A 25,662-nucleotide genomic window follows, 5' to 3' on the forward strand; every position below is an offset into this window, starting at 1 on the left:
CCGCCCTTCCATCTAACGAGGATCACGTTCTAGATTCTCTCTCTGGGGACCCCTTCCCATCGTGTTAGGGCCGGACTGTCTAGTGACTTACACATTCCCTCCCATTTCTCCCAGATGTTCATCGACCGAGGAATCAATAAGGCTCCGATCTCGCCTGCTCGATCAAAGTTCCAGGGAGAGACAAGCGATCTGGGCCGCAGGTCCACTCCCGGCTTCTCGGGACCGGCATCATTCTCGGCCTTCTTAGTGGACTATCGGGGAGTTTCCCCGGCCCTTGCTGCATGTCGCATGAGACCACAGGCGTGAAAGTAGACTTTCGGGACGAAAGTTCCTCCCGTGACCCGTAACTCCAGTCTGCACTGATCTTGAGGTTCCTTCACACCCGTGGGCCCAGCTTCAATCCAGGCCGTGGCAGGGACAGCGTTTCTTGACGAGAGATGGGGAAGCCGGTCCAAGAGGTGGTACACCCATCCAAAACGAAGAAACACCATGATTTGACGGGCCGCCCACGAGCCGCTCAGTAAAGGAGAAAGCGGCATGCGACGGTGCCTGGTCAATGTGGGCAACGATGTGCTACTCTCGGGCGTCTAGGCCCGATCACACCTAATTGTTGCAACCTCAAGATAACCTGATTGGATCTGTCTAGATGATCATCCGATCAAGGAGCATTCACTGAAACCGTGTCGTTATCTACTAAGCCAACCGTCCCACGCCCAGTATTTAGTAGAAAATGAATCTATTGCCTTGCCACCACACGGCTTATCCGGGCCTGCTAACAGGACCCCTCATCAAGGGTTCTTGCTGCCAGGCACAGTGAAGGAAGTCTCCAGATGACCATGAGCCAGGCCCAAGCAAGCTTCCGGCATTTGAACCTCATGACCTGACACCTGCACTCAAAATCCGGGGTCGGGGGAAAGGAGAAATTTCACTGCATGCAGTGAGTGGAATGCTGCCTTTCCCCCCACCCACGTGCCGGCTAAAGTCGAATGTTGAGGCAACTCGGAGCTGAACTGATGCAGTCTACTCTATTTAGACAACGAGGAACTTTCGAAACGTCATTAGCGGGGAAGGTTTCCTCGCAGATGGTGTGGCGGCGTCTGTACTTATGCTTCATCTCAAAGCTACAACTAGGTGTCATAAGGGTTAAGCCGATAGTCGAGAATGAGAGAGTCGTTCTAGCTGAGAATCGTTCTAGCTTTGATGCCATTGCCTATCCTCTCAAAGTTGCTGGTGTTAACATTCTCCAGGGCACCGGACATGGTCTTTGCTAGATTTGGCTCAGATCTTGAGCATCCCAGCTTCGTGTTACCGGCCATCGAAATGGATCAAATCGTCACGCAGCTGTTCTATCTCGCAACGCCGACCAACCCTGCGAGCTTCTAGGAACGATTCCTTCCGTAGACCTTTGATAGAGCAATAGATACTAGCACGCATTGAAAGCTGCCACTAACAAACTGAGATTCTCAAGATGTATGAGGATACACCCTGCCTTCTCGAATAAGCTTAGGCTATCAGCCTCGTTTGGTATCCCATGGTAGTCTCAAACTTGGATTCGGTTGATGGCGATGTTACACCCCGCACTCTTAACTCTACTACGGAGCCATGGCTCATCCATTAGAAATGGACTCAGTGGAATCACTTTAGCGTAAATAGAGTAGTCGGAAGGAAGGGAATCCCTCTTGATCTTCCCCGTTAGGAAGCAATGATGATTGACTCTCGTGTGCTGAAGTTGATCAATAGAAATTTGACCCTCGAAACTTCTATTGGCAGGCTTTCTATTGCTTCTAGAGTCGAGCACAATCTACAGTCGAGTACTTGATTAGGAGGTAATAAGACTTTCTAGACATTGCCTTCAAAAGGATTCAAGGAGGTATGGGGCGAGTATCAAATCCGAGATAAAAGCAGTAGAAACGTGTTAAATGGAATAAGAGTGAATACGATAGAGAAATGAAAAGCGCCTTGGTTAGACTCAAAAAAGGTTAGACTCAAAGGACATATTTAAAATAACCTGATGTTCATGCCACAGATGTCGAGTGGTCCCGGAACGGGTTCACCAATAAGGAGTCGGGAATTGGATTTTATCGGTCGCTTATTTCGTAAGCGACGTGTCGTCGTAAAAACAAGACCTTCGCATTTGCCCCATGAGCCAGCTAGCTATCTGACGCTGGAAGGATCTTGGATGTGAAAAACACGAACGACCATATGGAGAATGAATGGCGAGCGGAATACATATCGCGATCTCTGCAGAAAGACTAGAGGCCTATCGGACGCTATCGTACTCATTCTTATCAGTGGTGTGCAGCTGCAATGCTCGTTGTGTCAGCCATGGGTCGTTCTGAGGGATATAAATTCCGCTGAATCGTGTCTCTGGCAAATTGGACCAAAGCGTGGTCCAGGTGGGTGAACATCAAATGAGGGGATCAACCTATCTTTTCCTATCTTTGGGAACTACGATCTGGTTCGACCTCTTATCATAAATCAAAACTTGAATATTCTTGGTAAACCTGCTATCTTCATTATTGTCACGTATTGGACCAGGTTTCGTTCTTAGTGATTGCTTGCAAAAATGGTGATCAATTCTCACGGAGAAAAACTCAGATTGACGGACGAGGTATCGTCCGACAGTAGCCTGCCACCTTTACAGGTCGAGCTGCTAGATGTTTCTTCATCGTCATCGGCTCCTCACACCTTAGGTGACTTCACTTTACCAGCCTTCCAGACAGCAATTGTGACACCAAAATTGGGCCCAAAGCTCAACCAAGAGGTTCAGCTAATTCCCGTGCAACATCCAAGGCCTGGCGAAGTTGTTATGAAGATAGCTTACACAGGAATTTGCGGTAGCGTAAGTGCCCCCCTCAACCATTTTCATGATGGCTCTGAACAACTTCTATTCACAACCTTTACTTACAGGATGTTGTCTTCTCTCTCGGCCCTGAGGACGGCCTCCGTGGACCAAACCACATCGCAGGCCACGAAGGCATCGGGCATATCGTTAGAAGCCACGATAAATCGCTCCTCGGCAAACCAGTTGCGGCAAGATATCTAGCATCTTACTGCCGAAGTTGCCATTACTGTATTCGCGGCGTTCCAGAATCCTGTCATAAGCAGACGACATTTCCTCGCCACCGCAATGGCACATTTCAGCAGTACATGACCGCACCTTATACCTCACTTATGCCTCTGCCAGATTTCATCTTTGATGAAACGGCGGGTGTGAGTTTTGGTCTGTATACTACGGCGCTGTGCTCTGGTGCCGCGGCACTCAAAGCCTTGAAAGCGGCGACTCCTGCCCCCGGGGACGTGATCGTTGTTAGCGGGGTGTGCGGCGGGATAGGACATCTGGCCGGCATAATGGCTCGCAACGTGTTTGGGGCAAAGGTTATTGGCATCGATTTGCCGTGGAAGGTTGAAGCATTGGGCTCAAGGGCTGCTGACGTCTTTGACGAATTCATCGCTGCGCCTTTCAATGCGTCGGAGAGGATTGAGGTTATGGAGAGGATAGCAGATGCCTGTGCTCGATTGCGCCCTGTAGGAGAGGCTCGCCGCGGCGCAGACTCTGTTCTTGTCACATCAGGTGACGAAAGAGCTTTTGAAGGGCTGATTGACTACGTTTGCGACGGCGGCTCGGTGATATGCGTAGGGTGAGTTTACTTCCGGGCTATTTGTGACCGACATTGCTGACATCTTTCAGCGTGACGAAATCCCGGGGCAACTTGACAATCCCCTTGGCCTTGATGGTTGAGCGCTCCATCAAGCTTCAAGGTCTGTTGATGGGTGGATGGGATGAGAGTTATAAGGTCATGGAGTATATCAGGGATGGTAAAGTGAAACCTATAGTTACGGAAGTCTGTCTTGAGGAGATACCATCCCGAATGGCAGCTTTTGGGAATCATTTAAACACGGGAAAAGTGGTTGTTAGGGTGGGTTAGGACAAGTCTTTAACTTGAATTCGAAAATGTCTGCCACGAAACTCGCGTTATCGAATCGAGACCCTCGTCAGAAATTGCAAGTTGTGGTCAAAGTTTCTGCCTTGTGAGGAAATCTATGAGTCGATTACTCGTCAATAATGAGGTGAGCCTGACACTCCGAGTAGGCCTTGCTGAAAGTCGCCTACCACGCCATTCTTCACAATGAGTGTGATACCGAGACCCGAAGGCTTCAACTGGTATGCCGGGATCGCCTATACCATTGCCATGTATATTCCAACCATGACGATATTGAGAAACTGACGGTTCTGACGTGAATGACTGAAAGTAACGGGGAATCAAGAATTTAAGTCGTGATATTGGTGTGTAGCCTACCTATGTTGTTGTGCTTGCCGGTGCTATTCAGGCACGTGGGTAGAACATTGAGTGTTGTCGACTTCACGTTGAATCGAATACAAGAAACGTCATTGGACACATCTGAGAAAACGATCTTGCTTGATTTCTCTCCACAGATTCACTACGCCAATACACTGGCCCCTTTCCCATGCCAACAATTCCAACCCTCGGAGCCTTAAGTACCTTAGTGTCTTCCAACTGTAACCCCGGAAGATGTATTGTAATGTCGAACTAAGTTGACTGTTCCTCCTTAGACTGCATCCTTTCTTCAATAACGACGGCCTTGTCTGGACCAGACTCAGAGACTGCGTGAATGATTCGAAGGTTTTTCTGCCACGTCCGTGAACACCATGCAGGCACATTCTCTTCGAACAATTTATCAATCTGTTGGAATCAGCCATGCGCATGGGACTATGAGTTTGATTTTCCGAGCAGTGCAACTCACCTCCATCCTGGAAAGCCCCGTGAGTTCTGGGACACAGGTGTAGGCCCAGACGAGAGACAGAACAGTCATGCCAAACCAGATGTAGGACACCTTGACTCCGAGGTCTCCGGCAGTCTCATCAATCATGTAAGGCGTAACAAATCCAACCAGCCACGTGATGATCCAGTATGCCGTCAACACGATGGAAGATTGGTAATTTCTCGCACGGTCGGACAGAGGCTCTGCCATCAACAGCCAGCCTACTTAATTCGTCAGTGGAGTTCTCTTCTGCAGAGTTCTAACGCAGACAACTTACCCCCGATACCCCAAGTTGGTGCGTATGAAGCGATGAAGAACACTGCCCCAACGATCAGCATCATCTTGTCAGCTTTACTGTCCGGAGCAGCGCTATGGATGACGCCGGTGAGTAATTGGGCGAGTCCCATAAGGATCCCGCCCGCGATCAAAGATCTTCTCCTTCCCAGACGCTCAATGAGATACATGGAAGGTGCTGTGAAGACGCAATTGGTGATGGCGAGAACCAGAGAGATCAGGTACGAGTCGTCGACACCCGCCGCGGCAAAGAAGGTTGTTCCGTAGCCGAACCAGAAGGTGATGCCTGTGGATATAGTGAAGAATGACATCGCCACGCCAATGAGAGTTCTTCTGAGATCGGTTCCTCGGAAACACTCGATGAATCTTGCGCTTCCGTGCGTATTCTGATCTGTAATGTAATTTTCGATTTCGACCATGGCGTCGTCAACTTCTAAGGAGTTAACGTCTGCATTGCGGAGAATGGCAAGAGCACGGCGCGCTTCGGATTTCTGGTTCTTCTTGGCAAGGAGGAGTGGCGACTCGGGACAGAAAAAGACACCGATGACAACGATCAGTGCCAACACCAGCTGGAATGCGATCGTAATGCCTACTTCCGGGTCAACTTCTACCAATATGTGGTCATCTTATTTTCGCAATTTACTTACGCCAACTCCGGGAATCGTTATACTTGGAAGTTGCCAGGCTGATGCCACAGGCTATGACATTGCCTGTGGTGAGGAATTGGGTGTAGAATGCCATCAATTGTCCTCGATTCGTTGGCGTAGAGCATTCCATGAGATAGGCAGGAACCTGCATCATAATAATCAGCTGTCGTTCAAACTAACAAGAAGTGTGAAGCCGAGTTCTTACTGTGATAGAGATGAGGCCGAGAGCAATACCAAGTAAAATACGACCCACGATGAATATGGGTGGGGCAAGTCCAGCGGTCTGGAGCGATACGCCTACAGCATAGCTGATTGAGGCTGTGAACAAGTTGCCGCGCCGGCCAACTGCGGAAGATCAGCAAGTTTGACAACACTCTAAGTTCAAAACGCCTAAAAACTTACGCAGATTGGTAAGAGGTGCTACTAGCTGACATCCTACAAGAGCTCCAACGACGAATAACGCAGAGAATACGCTCCGAGTATATGGAGTCAAGTATACGTCTCCGGTGACGCTATGTTTGACGCCGTAGATTCGGGTGAAGTCCTCGGATCCAATCACGCCGTTCAAGTATCCGGAATCATACCCAATGATAGTTGCTAATGCAGCTTCTTAGAGATGGCACGATTGTGTTGCCAAGACGAACTCACCAGACGAGAAGATAATGCTGTACACGAGGATTTTGCGGGCTGATAACATTTTGGGCAATAGATGAGGAAATTCGAAGATTGATGGGCTGCCTTGCACTCGAACTTTCTCATTGTAGTGAGCGCATGCCTCATGATTTAATAAGTCAAGCCATCGATACGTATAAACTAGACTGATAGACCCAGCCTTCTGGTCAGGGTCACTTGGAGGCGTCTATAGAATTTGGTGAAGACCTTTCCGTAAATGGTCTATCAATCATTCTGTTGGTCTCGTCGAGAGATAGGAATTCGCATTCCGTCTAAGGGGGCAAGGCCATCTCTTATCTCACTGGCCTATGAGCTTGGACTTTGTGACAATCTGTCAAACTCTAAATTCATAATAGCGATGACTTCTTATCAGCTGCACCATGGCTAGATTGCATGGCTCTGATCTACTATCAAGCTGAGTCTTGCCTTACAGTGTACTGCAGGACGTGGAAGCCTGTCTACCCTGAGTTTGGCCTGTTCTTGATGCTTATTCGAAGAGTCGAAATTGCCGGGTCTTTTAGACTCCTTCATCAGATATCTGTTATCAATGATATTCCAGAGTCTGGCCTAATCTTAACGCTTGACAGTGTTTGAACTCGCCGGAGAGATGAAGTGAAGACGTGATTCTTCGAGTTAAGGTGCCATAGGAAGTACTTTTACTTTGGCGGGGATCAATTTTGAAAAGATTGCATGCCTATATGGGCGAGGGGAGTCTCATGCGCTCCCGTCGTTTCGTTTACGAGTTGCGGAAATGCACTTTCAATGTCCGCATTGAAAAGCCCATCGTGCCAGCCACAAGAAGGCACGAGAAGAAATATCTTGAAGTTTCAATTCTTATTTGCGACGATATTTCTCAGACAGCATGAGCCACAACTTCGATTTCCACGCGCATGTCATCTTCTCCCAAACGTGGAACGCCAACACAGGTCCACAGAGGTTGATGATCCGGCATCCACCTCCTAAAGTTACGGACCATCGCTTCCAGAGCTTCATTGTTGATTGGGACGTGATATGAGTTGACACGGTAGACTTGGGTCCATCCTTTGCCACCAGCGTCCTTAAGACATCGATCCACATTCTCGAAAGCCAGATCGATTTGGGCGTTGATCTCCTTTTCGAACTCTCCAGTGATCGGATCCCAACCACCTTCAGTAAACCGAGTTAGGCGTAACTTCGATGGAATAGGCAACAGATGAGCCTTTGGGGGAAGGATGTGATGGGAAAGCTCACCTTGTCCCGAGCATTCAATGCGGTCGCCGACTCGTACTGCCTGGCTGTAGGAGTACCTTTTCTGCTTTTCAACCCCCTGTCCCTCGTACGCAAAGAATTGTAGATGAGACATGACTTCGGGCTTCCTCAATTGCGGTGACGTGATGGCTCAGTGTGAAAAATGACGACAGACTTGCAACTAGCAGATGATCGATGAAGACGAAAGGGTCCGTCGCAAAGATTTGGATGCAAGAGAAAAGGTCTGTAAGTTCCAGTAAAAGAAAAGTCCTCCCTGCGGCTTTTGCAATGTACACAAGTTCCATATCTGGAAAATACCGACGAGTCCACCAGGGCATTTAAGGAACTCCGCGAATAGCGAAATTATTAATATCCCTATTACAGGGTAGTTAGTTCGAACCGTAGTTAACGAAGAGATTAATTAAACTATCTAAATATTTGCGTAATAGGTATAAAAAGGAGGTTCTAACCGTAGGTTAGGCTAGTTATAATAATTATAAATAAGGCCCCTAATTAGCCCTTATATAGTCGGCTATATATTATAGTCGAATTAGATTTCTAATTTAATACTAACTTTCTCTTTTTTTTTTATTAATTTAACCGCTATAGTTAGAAGTATAATTCGACCTTAGGCCCGTTTACTAAGTCGTCTCCTTTTCCCCCTTTTCTTTACTCTTTTCGTATAACCTATCCCTCTATTTATATAATAACTTTTTTATTACTTATAAATTACTCTAATCCCTTATTTAATACTACTTTTATAAAAGCGTTTGCGAGGTTATTTTTATTATTAATTTAACGGATCTTAAGTATCTCGCGCCTTTTATATAATTACTTAAGGGCTATAATATCGATTATAAGCCTCTTTTCTTTCGTCGTTCTTAATTTAATAAGGTATTTATATAGTAAGTAAGAATCGGTATAAATAACTATTAAAATAAATAAAAGGCTAATTTGATTAGTAATTTTTTTTAGCGTTATTAAAATTATATAAAAGAGGTTAACGCCGTTAATTATATTATAAACCTCTAACGCTAGTATATTTCTTATTACTCGCTTACTTTTAGTTAACGAGTAATAAATTATATTATTATATATAGTAAATTCGCTCTTATTTATACTCTTATTAACTAGGATAATAATATACCCTAATTATAAAGTAAGGTCGTTATTATTTATAAATAACTTATTAACAAAGACGTAAAGCTTACTAGTTATAAAGTCGATCGGGTAGTAAATAAGACCTCGATCGAGATTTATTTATTACTATTTAAGCTATTTATTAAGTATTTTAACGTCTCGTTTAGTTAAATTTATAGCCTGCGCTACCCTAGCGTAATAAAAAATTACTTTAAGCTAATAAATATTTATAATATATACCCCTCGCGCAAGCTTAGCCTTATACTACTTTTTAATATTAGTTACGTTTAGATTAATAAGGTTAATCTTTTCGCCCTACCCCTTTTACTAAAAAACGACGGTTTTCTTTTTAATTATAAAAATCCTATTATTAAATACTAGGGGGGTATTTATTATAAAGACCTCTTTTAGCTTTATTACGAAGCCCGCTTTTTAAAGCTCCTTATCCTCTTTTTTTATAAAGTTAATATTAAATAGGCCTAATATATCGTTAGTTTATATTCTAATAATCCTAAATTAGTCGCTTTTATGCTCTACGATTAGTAAGTACGGGTCGTACGTAGAGGTAATTATTAATAGTTAATTAATATAAAAATCGTAATAAGTAGCTTATTAATAAGTGCCCGATTCTACGAGCCTATATAATAGCTTAAGCACTTTAATAATCGTATTTTCTAAGTACTTACTAGCTATTTCTTTTACTAAATAGGTTAGGATTTTCCTTATAAGCCCTATAACTAATTAAGTATAGGCCTAAGTAATATTACGGCTTTAAATCTCGTATCCCTTTTTCCGTAGTAATATTATTAATATTATTATTAATCGTTAGCTATAGCGCTATATAGTAAGTAATTATATAAGTAGCGTCGCTTTTTTAACGTTACTATACCCCTAAATTACGTATTTAGACTTCTCGTATAACTAGGGTATTCTTTTCCCTTTAATCTTACGAACTATTCGTAATTTAAATATACGGAGGTTTATATATTTTTTTAGGTCGTATAGGATAAATCGATAGACCCCTCGATTATAAAGAGTATCTATTTCGATAATATCTAATCCTTTATACGGCTTTTTAGTAGTTATAATTATGCCTTTTTTACGTAGTTTAATTACTAGCTCGAAATCGGCTTTCTTTTTTATTATATAAAAGGTATTAATTACCTCGTTATTAGTAATAAATTACCGCGTTAAGGCTTATTATTATAGTTTTTTATAACGTCTCGCTAGTAATATTAGTACCCTTTTAGCAATTTCCTCTTCCTCGTCGTTTATTAATACTACTATAACGATTTCGTTAAGGATAATTTCCTATGCCTTTACTACGGGTTATATAATTTCCCCTAGCTCTTCTTTTTTTTATAAGTTAAAAATTACCTCGTTAGGATCTATATAATACGGTTTAATTATGATAATTAATACTTCGAGTAGCTAGTTACGATCTTTCGTAATTATATAAGAGCGCTCGTTAATAAAAATTAACTTATATAGCCTAGCCTATTATTAAGTAATTTTGCGCTATACTTATATATCTAAATTTAGTAATATATTTAAATTATCCCCTATATTAGGCCTATTATACGTAGTAATTACTTTATTAACTTATTTTTTTATACTTACCTCGCGTAGTACTTATTTTACTTTTTTAATTACTTAGGCTTATTAGTTTATGCTTAGTAATAGTAATAAGGCTAAGGTCGTTCTTAGATATGCTCTAAATATTAATAGCGTTAATATAAGTCCGTTAGGCCCTATAGTATCGTTATAGTATTTAAGTACTATCTAGAGGCATTCGTCGTTAGTAAAATCCGGATTTTCCTTTTTAATAATTCTAAACGCCCTTTTTAATTATTAATATACCCTTTTTACTTTTTTAATATTATAATGCGCTTTAACGGGTATAATTTTTAGTTATATACCGTAAGCCGTCGTATTATCCCTAAATTCTACCGATTTAAAGCTAGTACTAGCGTTAGTTTTAATACCGTTTAGCAGTCCTTAGTATATATTAATCTAGCTTTTTTATAAGGCTACTTATACTATTTTTATTTATAAATCCTAGAGGAATTGCCCTACTTAAAAGGATATAGCTACGTCGATTATATATAATACTAACTAACTATTTAAATAGAAAATATTAACGACGATTTCCTAGTTAAAATTAAGCTTATTACGTAATTTAAACTTGAATTTGCGTAGGCTCTGCGCATTTATTTAGTATTAGTAATATACTTTCGTTAATTACTCTAGCGCCTTTATTTTAATGTTATTATTATTTAATTACTTTAAGAGGTTATATAGCCTCGTAACCGACGGGTACCCGAATTTCTAATATAGTTTTCTAAGCTTACTTTTCGTTAGGTAATTAATTAACTTCGTATTATTAATAAGCTTTATAAACGCATACCCCTATTATCGTTTAACTATCTCAAAGTACTTACTACTAAAGATTCTATTCTTTGTATTATCGAATATAATACCTAGTCGATCTATATCTTTTAAATATAGGAGAAATAGGGTATTAATAAGTAAAATATAGAAAGTTATCGTTCCGAAGTATATTTCTATTTTTATTATACCTAGGGTAATAATTTCTTTATTTAGGCTAAAACTAATCCTCGTAATACCCGCCGTTAATATATTAAGTATTACTAATACGATCTTTTATAGTGCTTAGAATTGCCCTTTTCTTTTAGTTAACTATTACGATACCCTAGTATTTAGGATAATCTTATAAAAATTATCTAGGCCGTACTTTTTACTTACGTAAAATACTTATATAAGCTTAGTATTTAAAGAATCTAAGTAGTATAAAAAGGACCCCTTTAGTTACCCTTAGATTTACTTAGTACTATATTTCTTTTTTTTAAATATTAAGAGAAATAGCGTCTTCTCTTTAATTATTAAAAAAATAGGCTTTAGCCCTATTAAATTCGCCCTTTTAGCCGCCTTTATATTTATTATTTAAGGGACCTTCCTTTACTATTTATAAATAAAAGCCTACTTATTAAGAGCTTCTACTACCCTTTATTTATTTAGCCTCGTATATTCTTTAGAAGCTAACGGGGTAAAAAAAGAGTAGTTAATATCGTTAATTTTATCATAATCTAATTCGTTAATATAGAAGGTAAGATCTTCTTTATTTTCCGAATCTCTTATAGGGGGTATATATTTTAAGCCGCTACTTTAACTACTATTACTAGGTTTTATACCCCCAGATCTACTTTTATATATAATAAGGAATTAATTAAATTAACAAGGGCTAGTTTTACTATTTACTATTCTTAACTTTTTATATTATTTATACGATTTAGTACGCTCTTCTTTAAAGTAGTTACTTAACTAATATTTATCTTTTTTATAAATATAGTATTACTTTTTTTATTACCCTGCCCGTAAGTTAAATCTTTACTTATTTAACGAATTTAGGCTTTTTTATTAGTAATTGCCGTATTTAGCCTCTTTTTTATTATTATTATATATTTAATCGACCTAATATTATTAATAAAGGCCGTTATATACCTAGAGGTAGGTTTAGTATAGCATTTTTATTTTAATATTAAAACTAGATCTTAGCTTTGAGTAGAGCGTCTCGTAGTCTTTAGGTACTTAGTATAGGGTTATTTCTGCTTTTAATATACGCTAAACTACGGTATAGAGATATTCGACTTTTTACTTATTTATCCCCTTATTTAGCTAGGTTTTCGCTAGCTTATTAATTCGATCGATAAGCTCTTTAAGGATCTTTACTCGCAATTTACCCTCTATTATCCTAGTTATAAATATAAAAAAAATCGCTCGTAGCTTAGATAGGAGCTCTAGGTTCTTATTATAAGTTTTAAAGTAGCTTTAAATTGCGTTAATTATATTAAAAAAGTCGTTTTAATTAAGATTACGTACCGCTTCGTAATAGTAATTAGAGGCTTTACTTACGAGTATAATATTAATTACTAAATAGTACTAGTATTCCTTAATTCCGACTTTTTTATAATAATTATAAAATATCGTTAGGGTTTCTTATAAGACCTTATACTTCCCCCTAGAGTATAATTTCTTTTTTAAAAAGATCTTTTTAAGGTTTATAAATTGCTTCGTATTTACTATTAGATTTTTAGTATTTATATATAATCCCTGCGTCGCTACGTATTATTAATAAGTTTAGGTTATTTATCTTTTTTTTTATTAACTAATTAGTACTAAATTTATATTAGTAGCAGTAACGAGTTATAAATCGAAATAAGTAGAATTATTAATTATCGTACTTTTAATACTATATTTTACCCCAGTATATCCTTTTATAACGATAGATTTCTATTAGTAATTATAAAAAGGAAATTTAGGTCGTTTACCTTTTTTTTAAATTTATTAAAGCGATTATACGCTCTATTAACCTATACTTAGTTCTATAATATAAATTCCTTTTTTATAATTATTATTACTAATATTCTATATAGCTCTTATAATTATAATTATGCTAATAATACCCCTTGCCTATAGAGGAATTTATTAACTACTTTTATAATTCTTAGGCTTATACTCACGAACTATTTATCTAGTTAGTAACTAAGGTTATTTATAATTTTATAAAATAAGGGTTACCCCTATAGCCCTTTTTTTTTATAAACCTTAGTTAAATAGATTAATACTACGTTAATTTACTCATTATTAAGCTAATCTATAATTTTATATATCTACGTCCCCTAATAGTCCGGGTTAATATTTACTTACTTATAAAGGATTAGGATTCTATTTAAGATCGGGTTTCGTCCTCTTTTTTTTTGCCTTAACTTACTAAGGGTCGTGCTCTAGCTTATACTTATATTAGTAATTACTAGCGTATTTAATTTTAATAGGGATATATTTAATTTACGCACTAGTTATAATAAATCCGTACTTTTACTACTTAACGAATTTATCGGGGTTTAAGAAATTCCTACTTCTTCTTACCGTCTCGCTACTATTCTCGTTTTTACTATTTTTAATAATTATTATTACCTTTTTAGATCGCTAGCTATTATACTTACTAAGATCCTCCTTTTTATTTAGTATAAAAGGGTAGGTTTTAGTAGTTCTTTTTAATAATAATAGTAATAAACGTTTATATTACTATAAGAAAATATAATAATTAGTCTTAGGATCTTTATTAATTACTAATTTCTACTATTCCGTATATTTCTAGCCTCTTAAGCCTCGTACTCTCTATAATTTCTAAATAGCTTCTTTTCTTAACCTACTTCTTTTAGGGTAGTATTTTATAAGAATAGTCGAAAGTAAACGCCGGACGGCTCGTAAAGGAGCTATATAAGCTATTAAGAACTATATAGGCCGTTAAGTATAGTTAACGAAATTAAGCCCTCTTTTTTATAAAATCGTAGATTTTAAGGACTTACCGAAAATGCTTATTTATTACTTATACGTAGTAGGGTTAGATATTTTAGAGGTCTTGTTTTTTATAGCCTCTTAATACCCTATTTTATATCTTTTAAGTAGTCTTTTTCGTAGCTTAATTATGGTTAAGTAATTATTATTTATTAATAATCCCTTTTATTACTTAGTTAATTTTTTAAAATTAGTAATTTTATACTAAAAGTTAGTATAAAAAAGAAGCCCTTTAATAGCCCTCTAGAGGATTCTTTTTTTTTCTTCTTAAATCCTCGTCTTTTTAGCCTTTTTTTAAGCTAATAATAACTTTAATAAGAGGTTATAGGACTACTTTAGGGTAGCTACCTTTTTCCTAAGTTAATCTCTAAGATCTATAATACTCTTAACTCGATATTATTAAGACCTCTAAATCCCCTCTTCCCTTATTAAACTATCCTTTATATTATATTCCTAAATAATACTTAGGGGGTAGTTAAGGGAGTTATAAAAAGGTCGTTTAGATCGTAAGTTTAAAGTTATATTTATAAAATCCTCGTAATAATAAACTTTCTTATATACTATAAATTTCTTAGTTTAATAACTCTTATAAAGTTACCTTTGTTATTAAATAAAAATATTTACGTTTAGAAATTCCCTTTTTTAATTATATAATACTCTTTTATATTATATTATTAAGCTCGTTCGTTATATTAATTAATTAAGTAAGTAGTTATTACGTAGGTATTTCTTTTTATTAATTTAATTAGTTAATTTTTAATTACGGGCCGGCTATAGAAAAGTCGTTTAGTAAAAAAGCTACTCGGGGTAATAGTAAAAGGCTAGTTACTTAAGTAGTTTTATTAATTAACGTAGTTTAATATAATAAACGTCGACCTCTCGTAAGTAGTAAAGGGCTATAATTACTTAATTCCGTATAATATTTAAGAATTGCCTCTTTTTTCGTTTACTTTTATAAGGTTAATTAGTACGAATCTCCTATCCTATATAGTATTAAAAAGTCGTCTCTTTTATATAGTAAGATACCTTATTAATTTATAATAATAAAATTTAATTACTAATTAGTATTAGTATCCTTATTATAAAATAATTAGTTCAAACCGTAGTTAACGAAGAGATTAATTAAACTATTTAAATATTTGCGTAGTAGGTATAAAAAGGAGGTTCTAACTATAGGTTAGGCTAGTTATAATAATTATAAATAGGGCCCCTAATTGGCCCCTGCGCAGTCGGCTGTATGCCGCGGTCGAATTAGACTTCTAATCCGACAGAAATATATAGACACCCCTTACGCACAGGTAAGACTTTGAGGCGCGGAATTCAAGTCCCTCGCGAGATAGCATGGGTGCACGGATCGCACCCTTCTATCCCAACAACCCGAATCCGAGGCGGAATTTGAATTCCTTGAGGATTTTCGATATCGAATTAGGCTCTCACGTCACACCCAATGGATGAGCTGGACCCTAATCTGAGTCCTACCCCTAACACCTGGCGGAGTTGAACACTAGACCTCTTTCTTTTCTCCCACCTTCCCAGCTTTTCGCAAGCCAGTCGAACTGATCAGTGTGACCACAACAGCAGCAGCGAAGCATGTCCAAAATCTGCTCCAGTAGCCCTGCAGCAGAGAAGAATTGAATGTCACGAAGCCGCTCGTAGCCATTTTTTCGCTTCCAGCAGCTTCCTGTAATTACCGAAGCCGCAATCATAGCAGTGACAGCTAGGCCGATGCTGTTGCCTGACTGCGCAACAGTGTTAAAGACGCCACCTGCGAGAGCCTGGCTCTTGCTCGGGAAGTTATTCGTAATGATCAGGTTGCTGATGTTGAAGAGGAGGTCGGTGCTGATGACGCTCATGATCATGGCCGGGAAGGCAGACTTCTAGTACATCCACAACACATCCTGTAAGGCAAAGATAAGAGGTGCCGCGATGCTCATGATTCCCCCGATGAGGCTCAGCATACCCGCGTCGACTCTGTCCATGAATTAGGCTGCGACGAGGTTGGTACCTAGACCAGAGACAACCACTGGCAGAAACCGTACAGCCGTCTGCAAGGCATCTAGCTGCTGGGACTCCTGATAATAAAGAGTAGCCCAGTACGAAAAGGCGTTGAACCAGGACCAGGTGAGTAAGACGGAGAGACAGGCGGTTGCAAACTCGAGTCGGTGCCAAATGCTATTTGGAAGAACGGCTGGGCGGCCAAGTCTCTCCTGACGACTCTCCCAGAAGACGTAAAATGGAACAAGCAATCCGGCAACAATTGACAGGGCAATGGAGTGAGGCCGGCGAACAAAGCTGGCGACGCCGTTTGTCAGCTCGGAGAAGAGTCAAGACAGGAGAGCCAAACAGGTACTAGCAGAACCGACGCCGACCCAGTTTAGCTCATGGGCAAGACGGTGGACCACGCTCTTCAGTAGGACTCGATCCGATCCCGGGAGACGCCTACCTTAGGCAGACAGAAGAAGGCGAGGATCATGAATACCGCATTGACGCTGGTGGACATCCAGTAGCCGGCGCGCCAACTCGCGGCCTGGACAAAGACACCGCCCAAGACAGGGCCCCATGGCGAAGCCAACTGGATTACCGCCACCAAAGACCGCAAAAGCAACATTGCGGGTGCGACCCGCGGGTAAGCTTGAAGTTATGATGCTCACAGCGGGCGGCATGCAAAAGGACATTGCAACACCTTGCACCCGTGCGGAAGGCGATGAGCTCTCCTCCAGTGCGACTGAGCGACACTGCCAAGGTGAAGACCGTATATAATAACAGGCCCGTCAAAAAGACGGGACGGTTACCAACAACGTCGGCGATGGCGCCAAGGGGAAGGAGACCGCACGAAAACCCTAGAGCATAGACAGATGCTGGCCACTGTTGCACACTCGGCGCAATGTCGAGCTCCCTGGCTATCGCAGGCGGAGCCACGGTAAGCAGGCCGGAGTTGAAGGTATTGAGAAGCGACACGGACGCGGGCATCACTAGAATGCCAGCCCTATGAAGCTTACTTGGAGGAGCCATATGTTCCGAGTGTGTCGCTTCTGGGGAGGGTAGCCTCAAAGTCTCGTCTGCTGCCGCCAAGGTCTGCTTGTGAGGCGGCACTGGCTACTGTGGCTCCCACGAGCGGCTATGTTGACGTTTCTTTCCATCTCGCACCGATGTTTGACCACCGAAGTCGAAAAAGGTATCGGCGTTGGCCTTCGTCTTGATGATGGTTTCTAGTTCGAAAATTGTGTAAGACAGAACAGAAAACGAAGGTGTGAGTAGGTGTCGACTGGTATGTGAGGACTATCTTCTAGCCGGGACCGAGATAACGAGGCGTTTTATCCCACGATTCCCTCCTCTGCTGACTAAATGCCGCCATAGTAGGTTCTTTGGCTGATCAGATGAGAGATTGTACAATATGACGCCAGGATTATACCACTAAACACAATGAGAAAGTGTTATTGTTCGCCAGAGTCCATAGTTGGTAGACAATTGGTGGAAGCTGGCATGTAGATGCTCAAGTTCAGGACAACTTGGAAACTGGAGTTTGCGCTTATCAATCAATTTATTAAACTTCGCCGCCTACCAAGCAACCTGGTTCAGTAGCGATAACAAGTACTAGCGTTGTTCTATTCATGTCACTTCCTAGTCGAAGTTTCATTATCTGTAACAATGCTATCAAATGTTCTTTCCCCCTTTTCCTCTCGGCAGAAAATCCGCAGACTGGATCTGAAAATTTGAAAGCAGAAGATATCTGATTGGGTAGTATTACGAAACCGACACAGAGTTCACAGATGCTGACTTTCGTACTTCGTATTATTACCTATGATATCGAGTAGTGCTTTCTGAAGACCTAGTATCTGATATTTATTCAACAATTGCACCCAGTCAAATGGCAGCTTCACTAACAGTTCCTGGGACAGATCACTCCATTCCTCGGCTTACACCTCTGCTTGCTGCTTGGTCCATCGTTCTGCCTGCCGTTACTTTTGCACTATTTGACCTTGGTCTTGGAAACCGCCACAGCACAATCCCGGCTCAAAACATGACGACCCCTTTCCTTGACACCATCGCGGCCCGCCGATCCTGGTACGCCCTGGGAAAACACCTGACCATCGATCAAGGCAAAGTGAAGGCCATGGTCGGTCATGCTATGCAGTCGGTTGCTAGTTCATTCAATTCGCAATCCAACTGCGCGGTTGTGCTCTTCGGCTCCGAGCATGACAAGCTGTGGGATATTGTGACTAACGTGCTCAAGGTCCAAGTCACTACGGATCAATGGGTATATACGAGCCAAAAGACAGCCGGATTCAAGGCCGCTGCCGGAACTGTATGTCACTCAATCAGTCCATCCTCCACATTCAAATTCACCAGCGTGATCTAGACATGCAGACGCACTTCAACGAAGGTTATGTTCTTTGTGGACGGCGAGATAGTCCAAACTTTCGCCAGAAAGTTTCCAACTTATTCAAACCAGTTCCCGTCTGGGCGGCACAGTCGAATGCCATGTCGCAGCACACCATTTGGACGGCGCTGTCAGCCGAAGGGCTCGGCGCCTACCAACAGCATTACAAACCCCTGATTGATGGATTGGTAGCCGCAGCCTGGTCTCTGCCACCTAACTGGCGGCTGACGGCTCAGCTTGTGTTTGGCGAGCGGATCGGCCCTAGTCCGGCGTTGGGGGAGCAGAAGCCATCAGATGGTAAACTGAAGGTCTTTGGCGCAGATACAGGAGTCTAGGGCATACTGGGGTCCATGAACATAAGCTATAAGGCTGTTTAGACCGTTTGTGAATTTTCAAAACTAAATAAGACCCAGAAGTTTGAAGCAGCGCTTCCCTCAGCGTACCGATACAACCCGACCTCGACCTTCTCCTTAATATACTTGTTGTCTCTCAGCTGATTATTTAGATTTCTTGCTATTAGATGATAAACTTTATCAACTTCAGGATTGAAATAAGGGACTTCATATACGCAGTAATATGCAAGGCAATCGGGCTAAGAGCCGCTCGCTGTACATTGTCCAATAGACCATGGCACCTTTATTGGATACCGGTGTGACAAATATGAATAGAAATGTTGCGCTGAGAAGTTTGACAGCAAATAGGCGCCTTGGAAGACCGAGCCCGAGGCCGAACTGGAAGAAGACAGGGTGGCATCGGCCTCGGCTTCGCGGGATTCGGGGTAGGCGGCTTGAGTGACTGTTACTGCAATTCCACGGAAACCACACAGCCCATCACTGTCTCAGCCGAATTATCAGTGTCAGGCTTGTTCGCCCTAGATTCTGTCCCCCTCCGTTACACCATGCTAGGCCCCTAGCTAGACACAAGCTAATGTACCCCGCGATCCAATCCTCACGACGCCCAAGTGCTTGGTGACTCTTACAGGTGAAACGAAGACATTTGTGTGACCAGGGAGTCTGCTGAAGATCTTCTATATAACATAAGATAGTGATCTATAGTCTCAAGAGGTGATTAAAAAGTAATGAATGAAATTCTCTTAATTGTTCTGTTTAACCGGACCCAGAAACTTGATGGTCCATTTACCTTCGCCTTGAAACGAGAAGAATCCTGATAACTTAGCTTTGCAATCGCAATGTTCCGTCTTCTCAACACAATTCTTTTCCTGGCCGCTACTGTTTTGTTCCTTCTTTGGAAAGTAAGCAAAGTGGGATCTAGGCCACCCGGCTATCCGCCCGGTCCACCAACATTGCCAGTGCTAGGCAATTTGCATCTCGTTCGTGAACCAGTCAACCACACTGAGACAGCGGTTTTACTAATAGCATGGACATAGATGCCGAAGTTGAGGCCACATCTCCAGCTGCAGAAATGGGCCAAAGAATATGGGTAAGACTTCATATTTACCTTTCAGAAGAATAATTCAAGGAACACAGCAGAAAAAGAGCCGAGGGAAGTGAAAGTATAAATGTTGACTGGATGGAGCGGTAGGCCAATTTACTCATTGATACTCGGCACAAAAGCCATGATCGTCCTATCATCAGATACAACTGTCAAAGAAGTGTTGGACAAGAGGAGCGGCAATTACTCTGACCGGCCAGATATGTTTATCGGCCAGAAAGTAGCCAGCGGCGATCTCCGCCTTGTTGTGATGGTAAGTCGACGACAGATGGGACAAATGACAAAGGTACAGAAGAGAACTAGCAAGCTGACAATTTTCAGAGATACGGAGACAACTGGCGCATGATCCATCGCATGGTGCACAACATCTTGAACATCAAGGCTGCTGTCACTTACGTCCCTTACCAGGACCTCGAAAACAAGATTCTTTTGAATGACCTCTTGGAAACTCCTTCCGATTTTCTCCAGCACATCAGAAGATTTACCTACTCTCTTTCTACACAAATGATATACGGTTATCGCTGTACTGATAATCATGACCCAAAGCTTCTGCAGTGGTTCGAGGTAATCAAGTCTTCTCATCACAGCTGATGTTAACAAAAAGTAATTCTGCGCAAAACTGACTATTGATGACGTAGAGTTTCGAGAACTGGGGCAAGTTGTCCGGAAGCTCTAGCGCCCAGTTGGCAGACATCTATCCTTTCATTCAAAGCTTGCCTAGTTCTATTGCACCGAACGTTAGATACGCCAAGCAACTGTACAAGATAGAGAGCCAGAACTATCTCCGACATTGGATGATGTCGAAGACAGCGCTCGACGACGGAACAGGACTGGTGAGTGCCCTACCTAGTCTATGACTCGGGACCAAGGGATTCGTGCTGGGACCCCTTTTTGACAAGTGACTCAACAGCCCTGCTTCTGCAACGATATATATCGCGCTCAGACGCAAGAGGGCTTTAGCGACGATGCTGCTGCTTATATCAGCGGCTCGCTGCTCGAAGCAGGCTCAGACACAACGGCAGGAACTCTCTATGGTTTCATTCAGGCCATTATCGTCTGGCCAGAAGTACAGAGAAAGGCCCAGGAGGAGATTGATCGCGTGGTTGGTCATGACCGTCTACCCACCGTCGATGACTACCAGAATCTGCCTTATATCCGCTGCTGCATCAAGGAGAGCCTGCGGTGGATGCCGACTGTTTTCCTTGGTGTACCTCATGCAGCAGTTAGGGATGACGTTTACATGGGTTACAACATCCCGAAAGGCGCGACTGTGATTAACAATGTGTGGTGAGTCAATCCTTGTAGAAGTCACGTACCAGCACCCTTGTCGAAGCGGCAAGTCTAATGCCTCGGCGCAACACAGGGCCATTCATATGGATGAAGAGCGCTCACCAAATCCCCGCGTATTTGAACCCGAGCGCTTCAGGGACGATCACACGACACTCTACCAATCCGCCATGGGAGACACGAAGAAGCGTGACAATTTTGTCTTCGGCGCGGGACGACGCCTTTGCCAGGGCATTCATATCGCTGAAAGATCCCTATTTCTGGGCATGTCGAGGCTCTTATGGGCATTCGACTTCTCGCCTGCCCTAGATATTCGAGGTAATCCGGTGAAATACGACACCGAGGACCTCGTCGGTGGCATTACTGTGCAGCCATCTGAATATCCCGCCCGAATCAAGCCTCGGTCGGCGGAGAAGGCCACTATCATAAGACACGCTGCTGAGAAGTGCAAGCAGTTGCTGGACCCGGTCACCATGCAATGGAAGCAGGTCCCAGAGGGCATGGCCTTCAGTACATGGATGCCAGACAGCAACTATGAACACTCCGACGACATGTCGCTACTTGTAGTATGACTTGAGATAGGCAAATCAGTTTAGTTCAGGGATGTATAAACTTCGAATTTCCTGGATGTTTGTGCCCTGATTGAAGCTGAGTGAGATTGAATGGGAAAGAAATGAAGACATCTCATTTGAGAAGTTATCATTGAGAAACATATGGTCATGGCTAGACGGCATTTATAGTACAAGAAAATAATCTACATGGCGGGCAATATTAATTTCCCCAATACTGAGATTGTGATTTCATGAAGCACGAAATCAATCAATGTCTCATGCTAACTCTGGAACCCAGAAGGGACCAGTGATATGAGGGCATGTTCTAGATTCAGGACGCATACTAAGAAATATTTGAGGTTATGAGGATAAGGCAAGGAGGCCGAGACAAAAGACTACAAGGTCAAAGATGGATGGATTGATGTAAACTGCAACTTTACTATCGAAAAGAGAGGTTTTCCCGAGCATTCATTTATGGCGTCGCCTCTGCGCTAACTTTGTTGGGAATGCTCTATGCCTTCACCCCCGATTCAGCAGGCACTTCTATTCCAGGCTTTGCATCCCCGATGACCGGATTCTTCACCTCCGTAGTCATGTGCCCAGAGACAGTCCGTAGAACAGTATCTGCGATCGCCGGTGAGTTCACTGTCTCAGCTCTCCAGGCGACATGCTGGTCTGGGCGAATTAGAACCAGGTTTCGCTCATACAAGGTTCTAGCTTGCGCCTCTCCTGGAAGATTGATCAGCGACAGACTCAAGCCCAAATCGTTCGCGGCTTGGATAAGATGACATTGTCCCACATCAGTATCCGTGAAGCAAAGAAGTGACCAGTGTTTGCCAAACCTGTCAAATATAGCGGTGCCATCGGAAAGGAAAATGTGGGGAGGTCGACCACCAGGCCATGTTGTTGGCGTGTAACAACGCGGATCCGAGGGAGGCTCGCTGCCGTCGTCTTCTTGATGTACAATAATGTGTGAGTTGTACCGGTATCCCATCTCAATTCCAAGGTCCCTGTTTTCTCCATCATGCCTTTGATAGAATTCGTCAACACGCTGTCTGAGCAGATGTGCTTCTTTTGTGTCGGTATCGACGCGACGAGGGTCACCGCCGCCGAGAAGCGTCTGCAACTCATTGTGAACCTTGAAGTGATCATGGGACCGCTCCACATTTTTGAGGGCTACTGGCTTGCGCTCTAGCTCATATGACCTGAGGAGCTCTGGCCCGCCCTCACCATTGATGACTGAGGCGAGCTTCCATCCGAGGTCGAAGGCATCCCCAATACCCATGTTCATCCCATACCCCCCAGTGGGAATATTCTGGTGTGCCGAGTCGCCGGCAAGGAACACATGCCCTTCGCTGCTTCTCCATTGGCGTGTCACGGCGACATTTGGCCTCCAGATGGAGCGCACCAGAATCTCGTCGATCTGGAATTTGTACGGCTCGTAAAGCCCTCCAAGGACACGGTAGACTGCATCGCGAGATTCGATCTTTTCGGGCGCAGCATCAAGGGGCAGGAACAGATGGGTCGTCCAGGTATCTTTCTCGTCTTGCGAGATGATGGCCCCTTCAAAATTGCCTGTTGGTATACACGTAGGCAGGTCAGACCTTTTGGTCGCGACTAGGTCAATAGGTCAGTATAGGTCTATTGCGTGTGTATAAGAGGGGAAGATCGTGGGCAGAGCCCGCGGTCCCTCAGTAGGTATAGGTAGGTAGAAGGGTCCGTCTACACGGGCCCAGACTGCCTACCTACCACCCCTACCTAACTACCTAATAGGGCCCCTTTTCTGCCTCGTAATCTAATATTAGTAGTCTTCTATTTTTATAATAAAAAAGGCTAGAATAGGGGCTAGGTCCCCTGCTAATAAGAACTAGTAGTAAAATCTATAGTTAATCCCCTATTTAAAAATACCTAAAGCCGTATATTAAAATTTTAATATAGCTTTTATTATAATTATTTATATAGAAATTTTAATATTCCCTCTTTTTAATTACTTCTTAATCTTTTAATATATATAATTTATATACCTAAACTCCTTAGAAATTATTAAATTTAGCGTAGTTAAAAAAGAGCTTTTTATTAGTTTAATTACGCCCTAAATACGTGCGTTTCTCTTTAAGCTAAAGCTTAAGAAGTATATACGTTTGCTAAATAACTTATTACTTATAATATATTACTATTTTAACTACGTATTACCTATCCTTTTATTTTAATTATAATAACTCCTTCGCTAACGAATTATTTAAGGGACTTATTTAGTATGCTTTTTATAAACCTATTAGCTAGGTTATTATTACCGCTAATCTAACGGATTTTATAAAGCTCGCGGTATTTATATAATTACTTAAATATTATAATATTTATTATAAGGCGCTTTTTTTTTATAATACTTAGCTTAATAAGGTATTTATATAGTAAGTATAAATTTATATAAATTATAATAAGGATCTTTAGAACGTCGAGTTATTTAGTAATAAAGTTTAAGGTAGTTAAGATAGTATAGGCGACGTTAATACTTATAATTATTTTATAAACCTCTAATATTAATACGCTCTAAGTAATCTTTTTATTTTTTATAGAGCTATAGTAAATAATATTATTATTAATCGTAAAGCTCTTATTAGTCTATTTTTTATTTATAAAAATAATAATATAACCTAGCTATGAGATATAATTACCGTTATTTTTTAATAACCTATTTACGAAAATAAAGAGTTCAGCTATAGTTAGATTTAATAATACGAATATAAGCCCTCGGTTTAAGTAATCTATTTATTATTTCATATAATAATTTAGCATAGCGTAGTTAATAAACGACGGATTTACTTAGTATTAAGTAATAAACGACGTATTAAAAACTACTTTTAGTTAGTAAATTAATACGATATAGGTACCTTAAGCTCGCTACTTAACAAATTATTATTTAGTATTTAATACCGAGGGGTTAACCTATTTAAGCTTCTTCTCTTAGTTCTTTTATTTAAGTACTATATTAATACCTTTTAGTAAAATAATCCCGCTATTAAAAATAAGCGGCTCGTTAGCTAATAGTTATTATTTTAGTTTAGTTAGTAGCTTAGCGCGCTTAAGCTTAGTTCTTTTTTTTTAATTAAAAGTTTTATTTAATAGTTTAATAATATTATCGGTTTATATATTAATAATACTAAATAATCCGCTTTTTTTTATTAAAACTAATAAGTATAGATTAAACATAGATATTATTATCTAAAGTACTTTTAAATAATACTCACTATATATTACTTATTAATAAGTACTAGATTTTATAAAACTATATAATAGCTATATAATATATAAAATAGTGCCCTTAGAGTATAAATAACGGATCCGAGCTAGTAATTAAGTAAAAACCTTATGATAAAGAAGTTAGCTCGATTATATATATACTTAAGTAATATCTCGTAGCTAAATAACATAGCCTTCCTAGATTAGGGTCGGGGCTAGGGTAAGGATTAAACGTTAACTAGTTTTTTAGATTATTAATAATTACGTAAAGATCTCTTTTTTTCCCTCGTTATTATACCCTTATATAATTAAATAAAACTTTTTAATAGGGTTAAGTTTTAGGTTTTTAATCTCGTTAACGAATCGAGATTTAAATATCTTTATATCCCTATATTTAGGGCTAAGTTAAATAAATTTAATTACCCCTCTCTCTATTAGTCCTAAAAGCTCTTTATTAATAGATTTTATAAAAAGTACTCCTAAGGTAATAATAATACCCTTATTATAGAGCTTAGTAACTAGTTTAAAATTTATTTCTTTTTTAAATATAAAGTAAGTTATAGTTATAAAAGTATTATTATAGCTACGCCGTATTAATATTTTTTTA

At 40.7% G+C, this 25,662-nt stretch overlaps 9 protein-coding genes across 9 annotated transcripts; 4 read left to right on the forward strand and 5 right to left on the reverse strand.

Annotated features, from left to right (window-relative positions):
- Nucleotides 1–251: 251 nt before the first annotated feature.
- Nucleotides 252–539, reverse strand: CLUP02_18027 (uncharacterized protein; the record flags this gene model as incomplete). Its single annotated transcript, XM_049296931.1, has 1 exon — nt 252–539. The coding sequence occupies one exon, from the start codon at nt 537–539 to the stop codon at nt 252–254; it is 288 nt and encodes a 95-aa protein (XP_049138155.1).
- A 543-nt stretch (nt 540–1,082) lies between these two features.
- CLUP02_18028 (uncharacterized protein) lies at nt 1,083–1,383 on the forward strand (the record flags this gene model as incomplete). Its single annotated transcript, XM_049296932.1, has 2 exons — nt 1,083–1,131; nt 1,196–1,383. 2 exons carry the CDS (start codon nt 1,083–1,085, stop codon nt 1,381–1,383), a joined length of 237 nt encoding a protein of 78 aa, XP_049138156.1.
- Nucleotides 1,384–2,566: 1,183 nt separating this feature from the next.
- On the forward strand, nt 2,567–3,929 carry CLUP02_18029 (uncharacterized protein; the record flags this gene model as incomplete). Its single annotated transcript, XM_049296933.1, has 3 exons — nt 2,567–2,842; nt 2,911–3,641; nt 3,692–3,929. The coding sequence occupies 3 exons, from the start codon at nt 2,567–2,569 to the stop codon at nt 3,927–3,929; spliced, it is 1,245 nt and encodes a 414-aa protein (XP_049138157.1).
- A 624-nt stretch (nt 3,930–4,553) lies between these two features.
- Nucleotides 4,554–6,423, reverse strand: CLUP02_18030 (uncharacterized protein; the record flags this gene model as incomplete). Its single annotated transcript, XM_049296934.1, has 7 exons — nt 4,554–4,706; nt 4,768–5,006; nt 5,063–5,668; nt 5,727–5,871; nt 5,932–6,071; nt 6,129–6,323; nt 6,375–6,423. The coding sequence occupies 7 exons, from the start codon at nt 6,421–6,423 to the stop codon at nt 4,554–4,556; spliced, it is 1,527 nt and encodes a 508-aa protein (XP_049138158.1).
- Nucleotides 6,424–7,251: 828 nt separating this feature from the next.
- CLUP02_18031 (endoribonuclease L-PSP) lies at nt 7,252–7,740 on the reverse strand (the record flags this gene model as incomplete). The annotated part of the gene is made up of 3 exons (XM_049296935.1): nt 7,252–7,544; nt 7,629–7,668; nt 7,702–7,740. The coding sequence occupies 3 exons, from the start codon at nt 7,738–7,740 to the stop codon at nt 7,252–7,254; spliced, it is 372 nt and encodes a 123-aa protein (XP_049138159.1).
- A 7,768-nt stretch (nt 7,741–15,508) lies between these two features.
- On the reverse strand, nt 15,509–17,781 carry CLUP02_18032 (uncharacterized protein; the record flags this gene model as incomplete). The annotated part of the gene is made up of 10 exons (XM_049296936.1): nt 15,509–15,576; nt 15,673–16,021; nt 16,105–16,131; nt 16,184–16,456; nt 16,588–16,775; nt 16,835–17,240; nt 17,292–17,409; nt 17,487–17,507; nt 17,567–17,636; nt 17,715–17,781. The coding sequence occupies 10 exons, from the start codon at nt 17,779–17,781 to the stop codon at nt 15,509–15,511; spliced, it is 1,587 nt and encodes a 528-aa protein (XP_049138160.1).
- Nucleotides 17,782–18,165: 384 nt separating this feature from the next.
- On the forward strand, nt 18,166–18,860 carry CLUP02_18033 (nitroreductase; the record flags this gene model as incomplete). The annotated part of the gene is made up of 2 exons (XM_049296937.1): nt 18,166–18,450; nt 18,618–18,860. The coding sequence occupies 2 exons, from the start codon at nt 18,166–18,168 to the stop codon at nt 18,858–18,860; spliced, it is 528 nt and encodes a 175-aa protein (XP_049138161.1).
- An 854-nt stretch (nt 18,861–19,714) lies between these two features.
- Nucleotides 19,715–21,836, forward strand: CLUP02_18034 (uncharacterized protein; the record flags this gene model as incomplete). The annotated part of the gene is made up of 7 exons (XM_049296938.1): nt 19,715–19,777; nt 19,913–19,965; nt 20,068–20,230; nt 20,299–20,541; nt 20,616–20,810; nt 20,888–21,264; nt 21,341–21,836. The coding sequence occupies 7 exons, from the start codon at nt 19,715–19,717 to the stop codon at nt 21,834–21,836; spliced, it is 1,590 nt and encodes a 529-aa protein (XP_049138162.1).
- A 490-nt stretch (nt 21,837–22,326) lies between these two features.
- CLUP02_18035 (FAD binding domain-containing protein) lies at nt 22,327–23,106 on the reverse strand (the record flags this gene model as incomplete). Its single annotated transcript, XM_049296939.1, has 1 exon — nt 22,327–23,106. The coding sequence occupies one exon, from the start codon at nt 23,104–23,106 to the stop codon at nt 22,327–22,329; it is 780 nt and encodes a 259-aa protein (XP_049138163.1).
- Between the last annotated feature and the right edge of the window lie 2,556 nt (nt 23,107–25,662).

The sequence above is a fragment of the Colletotrichum lupini genome, chromosome 10 (genome assembly GCF_023278565.1).
Source record: "Colletotrichum lupini chromosome 10, complete sequence".
Taxonomy (NCBI): Eukaryota; Fungi; Ascomycota; class Sordariomycetes; order Glomerellales; family Glomerellaceae; genus Colletotrichum; species Colletotrichum lupini.